The 5,000-nt window shown below is 39.7% G+C and overlaps 1 protein-coding gene and 2 long non-coding RNA genes across 3 annotated transcripts in view; 2 read left to right on the top strand and 1 right to left on the bottom strand.

Moving 5' to 3' along the window:
* Positions 1 to 1,360, top strand: part of LOC138056678 (endoplasmin-like) — an 18,927-nt gene extending 17,567 nt beyond the window's left edge. Inside the window, exon 12 of the mRNA XM_068902531.1 lies at positions 976 to 1,360. Within this exon, the coding sequence (XP_068758632.1) occupies positions 976 to 1,020 (45 nt within the window). The 3' untranslated portion in view covers positions 1,021 to 1,360. The remainder of the gene's footprint in view (positions 1 to 975) is intronic.
* A 538-nt stretch (positions 1,361 to 1,898) lies between these two features.
* LOC138056676 (uncharacterized) overlaps positions 1,899 to 5,000 on the top strand; it is a 31,116-nt gene continuing 28,014 nt past the window's right edge. The window contains exon 1 of the long non-coding RNA XR_011133509.1: positions 1,899 to 1,996. This is a non-coding gene — a long non-coding RNA (uncharacterized lncRNA). The remainder of the gene's footprint in view (positions 1,997 to 5,000) is intronic.
* LOC138056675 (uncharacterized) overlaps positions 4,487 to 5,000 on the bottom strand; it is a 4,399-nt gene continuing 3,885 nt past the window's right edge. Inside the window, exon 3 of the long non-coding RNA XR_011133508.1 lies at positions 4,487 to 5,000. This exon is cut by the window's right edge and continues 1,217 nt beyond it. This is a non-coding gene — a long non-coding RNA (uncharacterized lncRNA).

Raw genomic sequence — 5,000 nt, 5'->3', positions numbered from 1 at the left:
AAGGCTTACTAAGCTTTGTGTATAGGAAAGCGAAAAGTTCCATGTCAAATTATGTTGTCAGCCGCATTTTATGGGTGGGGTAACACAGCAACACATACCTCTTAATAACCTAGTTCGTGTTACGGACCGGAAGTTACAGTACGGACCGAGAAAATGAGGTTACTAAGATATATGTATCTCTGAGGTAATAAGGCGCGCGGAAAAGGAAACTAGTTGAAGTCAAACGGTGAACGGTTTAGGGTTAGGGTTGAACTGCCACAAATGATTGGTATGCGTAAAATATTTTAAAAAGAGTAAATTTCATTGGTTTTTTTGAAGTAGTTTCTTGCAAGATTCGAAGGGTTTCCAAGGCTGCTGCCTAAGAAAATATTAATGGGGCCCTCAGAGCTAAACGCTGAGAACTTAGGAGCCCAACATATGAAGTGAAAGGTGTTGCTGTGAAAAATTAAGGCGCCCCGCGCTATTCTTTGGGAGCCCCAGGCTACCGGGCTCCTGTTAGGCAACAGCCTTGGTTTCTCAAGTTAATTTCACATAAACAACGTACTAGTAAAGAACTTGCTAGAAAATGTTGTATAATTTTTAATTTAGCGCACCATGCTGTAGAATAAGGCTCGCGGAATTATCCAATCATTGCGCGCCCAATATCTTAAGGGATTTCACAAATAGATTCCGTTTTGCCGTGCGTCTGTTCAGTAATAGAACATCAAAGACAATCTCGGCTATCGCCTCGTGTGCCACTTATATTGTTTTTACCACATTTTGACGTGTAGTGATCGAACTGTTAAGTGGTCTCTTGCGCCACTGTCTGAGCTACCTAGCCAACCTATATCAAATCAGTTAGCCAACGGTTCAGAATGAAAAGGGGATTATTTCTTCCGACTAGGAAGAGGTTTGACGGTGACCTGGAACAGCACCTGGGTGTTGGTGAAATAATGCCATGGAATTGAGCGTGATTGGTTTTGTTTTGTGTTCCAGGGGGAATCAAAGGAAGCACCTGCAGAACCAAAAGATGAACTTTAACATCTCGACAATAGTCAAGAATCGTTCAATAGACTTGGATATGCTACCGTGCCTTGAGCCACTTTAAACTTAGTGGTTACAAAAACAACGCGGCGATGAAAAGTGTCCTGAACGCTTATTTAAAACACCTGGGAAAAAGAAATACATAGCGGTGTTTAAGTGACTTCCTATCGTTTTACGCAATGCACTTCTCGCTTAGTATGTTGTAATTTCTTTCTTTCAAACAAACCCGATTTTTTAAAAAAAAATGTTTCTCTCGAATGCATGTCTATGAATTTCGTCCCTGTGAAGAATAGTCATTTTAGGCGACGTTAATAAAAGCATCATTTATACTACGAAAGATATCTTTAGTTATTCAGTGTATTTTCTTGGTTAAGCTGGGCCAGCTCGAGGCCGGAACGAATCGCGATTAAAAGCCAAGGTTTCGCCAACCGTAGGCTGGAAATCGCTTAGCATTGTCTATGGGAAAATATTTCTCCGGTACCCCGAGTAATAAGTACCATGAAGAGAATATTATTGAGTACTAGAATACGATCGCAGGTGAAAGCTTACCCTGGTCGAGTTCCCAAGTCCCTCAAAAAGAGTCTCAAACCTAGAGTTTACTAAGCCTTGCTCTTCACTGTTCATCAGACTCGATCAGGTGAATGTTCAACTGGGCTGAAACACATTGGGGTTGGGGTTAACCCTAACCCCTTAAGAGTTTGCCGACACCTTAGGGTTAGGTGATAGGGTGACGATGATCTTGACCAGGTACCCTCTATCATTCAAGGAAAAACCCCATTTTGAATGCCTCGTTCCAGGGTGGCGGGAAGACACTGCCTGTGTGCATTTTCCCGCTCTTTTTATCGCATCAGCGGAGAGTTGACTTGTTCACGCTCATTTTCCGCTTGAGTTGTGTTATGCTGCGGGGATATTGGTTCAAGCTGTGAGAATAGAGAAGTTTCATTGCGGGATTTTAAATTGAGCAACCTCGTAGGTAAGAGCTATCAAATAAGTTTTTTGAAGTGACTTGAACAACGCTGGTACAAGAATAACTTTGACTCGCGAACAGGCAAAAGCATACTGATAACATACAGCCGAATTGTGATTATGTGAATATTTCCTTTACTGTATCGATCCGGGCACTTTTAATTCGAAATTTTGAAAGGATATCATGCACACTGTTTGCTTGCTCTCAATTCAAGACTATTACCAAAGATTAAAGCGATCCTGGCTCACTTCTTTCTTTCAAAACAATTGTTACTGTTCATATAGCTTCGTAAATTCAACCCCTTTCTTTTTTTGCTTTTTGTTTGAGTGTTTAAGCTAAACTATAAAATATACAAACGAGGAACAACGCAGAAACGACTGATAAAAAGGAGAGACAACAATGCTGTTGAAACAAGTCTTGACAAGTCGATAGCGTACAATTGTACTTGTCAGGCTACCCGAGTCTCGAATACACTACGGTTATCATTTACTCCGAAACATCCTCTCTTGGCTGAGATAACTGGCTCAAAATTTACAGACAGTAATAAAGAGAGAGAATTTACCCGACCGATAGTCGGAAAGAGCAAGTTATTCCGTTGGATTATGTGAAAAGTTAATCAATTAGAACATCACGTCGTGCTGGGGCAGTTCAATGAAAAGACTGCGAGGATCTTAAAATGATTGAAAGAACAAGCTTAACTGCTAAATACACGACCACTTATTTACATATGAACGGCTTGTATTGTCGAAGAATGCAGCTTGCTATGTTCTTGCCATCTTGCTGGAAAATCTTCAGTTCTTGGGAGGAACTGATTTGTTTATTATGAAAAAAAAATTACAATGATAAAAAGAGAATAATTGTTAAGACGAGATTTTTTTGAACATCGAGCAATAAAGCGCGCCAGCGGCCAAAAATCCCATAAGAGCTTGCGCGCATCTTACTTTCAGATCAGGACTTGTACCGTCGGCCATATTGTGTTGCGGTGGAAGAGCACATAGAAGTTGTGTTGAGTGCAAGCGATTAGCGAACCATTTTACACAGGTATTTCATTCAGTCACTTCGGAAAGATCTGTAAAGCTTTGAAAAACGTTCTGAAGCGGTGAATTTATCGTATTTAGTTTAACCTTCTTGCAAGGTTATAACCAGTACGCAAATTGTTCGAAAAGATCTTTCTGCCGTAAGATTTCGAGTTCTCCGACTCTGCTAATAAGAGATCCAGTCTAGAGTTAGTGTGTCAAGACTTGCTTTTGGACTATCTTGAGATTGCAAACCTAGGATGAATTCTTATTATAGTTCTATTAAAATAGTGTGAACAGTTCTTTTGTCATTGCCTTGTCTGTGACCGGTGATCTGATATTCGAGTTAGAGGTAGTCAAGTTGATGTGGAAGCAGCTTCTGTCACTTGCGTTACGGTTCAGTGAGGTTTCCTACAGATCGTTTTCGGACTGCTGTTGTCGTTACAGCTCGGTGTACTCTACCGCTAGACCTTGCAAAAGGTAATTTTGTCCTTTTTTTTTTTTTTTTTGAAAGGGATTTGGGATTTGTGGATAGGGTCCTTTTGAGGTGGTTTTTAGGTTTTCTCCCGCATAATTTTTCCGTAAAAAGGTTCGTGAGACCCCCAGTGTTTAAGTGTTTCCTTTTCAGTTCCCCCTTTAAAATTACACATTAAGATTGTGTACAGCTTAGCTTCAATTGTCAACTTTCAATTTCGATTGTTGAGTTGAATTTATCATAAAATTTGCCACAAATGTTTCATTTTCCAATTCACTAGAGTTAAGTCTAGCTTATATCAAAGTTAAAAAAAAAAAGAGTTATTTAGGTTTGATCTTTGTGAAGAATTGAAAAAAAAAAAAAAAAAAGGAAAGAAACTAGTCCCAGCTGAGCCTCAGAGATTGTAAACAATGTCTTCATCAGTACTTACTTATAGTATATGTAAAAAACCTACAAGGAAGGAAGAATCTTGTCCCATAAATGATGTTAAAGGAAAAATGTCAAGCCTGTAGGAATACCACTATCCGCCTCTGATCTTCAGCGTCCAAATGCACAACTCCCCTGTACAAGCTAAAACATTTAAAGTCACTACCAAAGTCCACTTATGTCCAGGTTTGACCCTAATTAGATACACGCCCAATTTTGACATCCAACGCAAAGTGTCCCTTTAAGTCTAAGCATTTGCTACCTATTTTCAACAATAAGGTAAGGGTAAAGGTTAGCGTTATTTTTAGCTTTGGGTAAATGCAGCAGCTAATCTTCACTTAAAGAGTAGCATTTGGGGGACACTTTGTGACATAAATTGTCTGTATTCTGAGACACAAGTGATGTTAAAGTTGACGAAAAGAGCAAGGGGACACTTCGTGACGCTTATTGAAATCCGCGTGCATCTAATTAGGGTCAAACCTGGACATATTTCTCAAATCCAGTAGATGATTTGTTCCCTGAAGCTGAGAAAACTTTTTTGGAAAAAAAGTTTGGCTGTGTGGCCCTCATAAGCAGTTTAAGGTGCTGTGGTGCATGTTATGTAAGGTTGCACACGCTGTCACCCAGTGTAAACAAAAGTGTTCCACAGCCCCTGTCTGCAAACAATTCTATTCAAAATCAAGTTGGTTGTGCCCCAGTGTCATATGAACTGACGTCAAAGCGAACTCAGCGGAGGATTTGAAACTCTTTAAAACTGCGCAAGGCAAATAGTGGCTGAACGTAAAACAGAAGTTGAAAACATGGGTGCCTCAAATGAACAGATCTGCCAGGAAATTCTTGAAGGCCAATTTGATGGGGTAAACTTTCCTTCTTTTAACTCACATGGTAAAATTTCTACTATACATATTCTACCTTACTAGTTGGTTTTTCAGTTTATTTGGATTGGTGATGAAAAGATGAACACAATTCAAGGATCTCCCAAGCCCGCGAAACTGAAAACATGGCATACTGTCATGCTTGTATAACAGGGTAAAAGTTACTACTGGTAACCCTACAAAATACAGTAAAGACCCACACATAAGAACCTAGAATT

This window comes from Montipora capricornis, chromosome 7, assembly GCF_036669925.1.
Source record: "Montipora capricornis isolate CH-2021 chromosome 7, ASM3666992v2, whole genome shotgun sequence".
Taxonomy (NCBI): Eukaryota; Metazoa; Cnidaria; class Anthozoa; order Scleractinia; family Acroporidae; genus Montipora; species Montipora capricornis.
The sequence above is the reverse complement of the archived record's forward strand: the minus strand, read 5'-3'. Positions and strand labels throughout refer to the sequence as shown.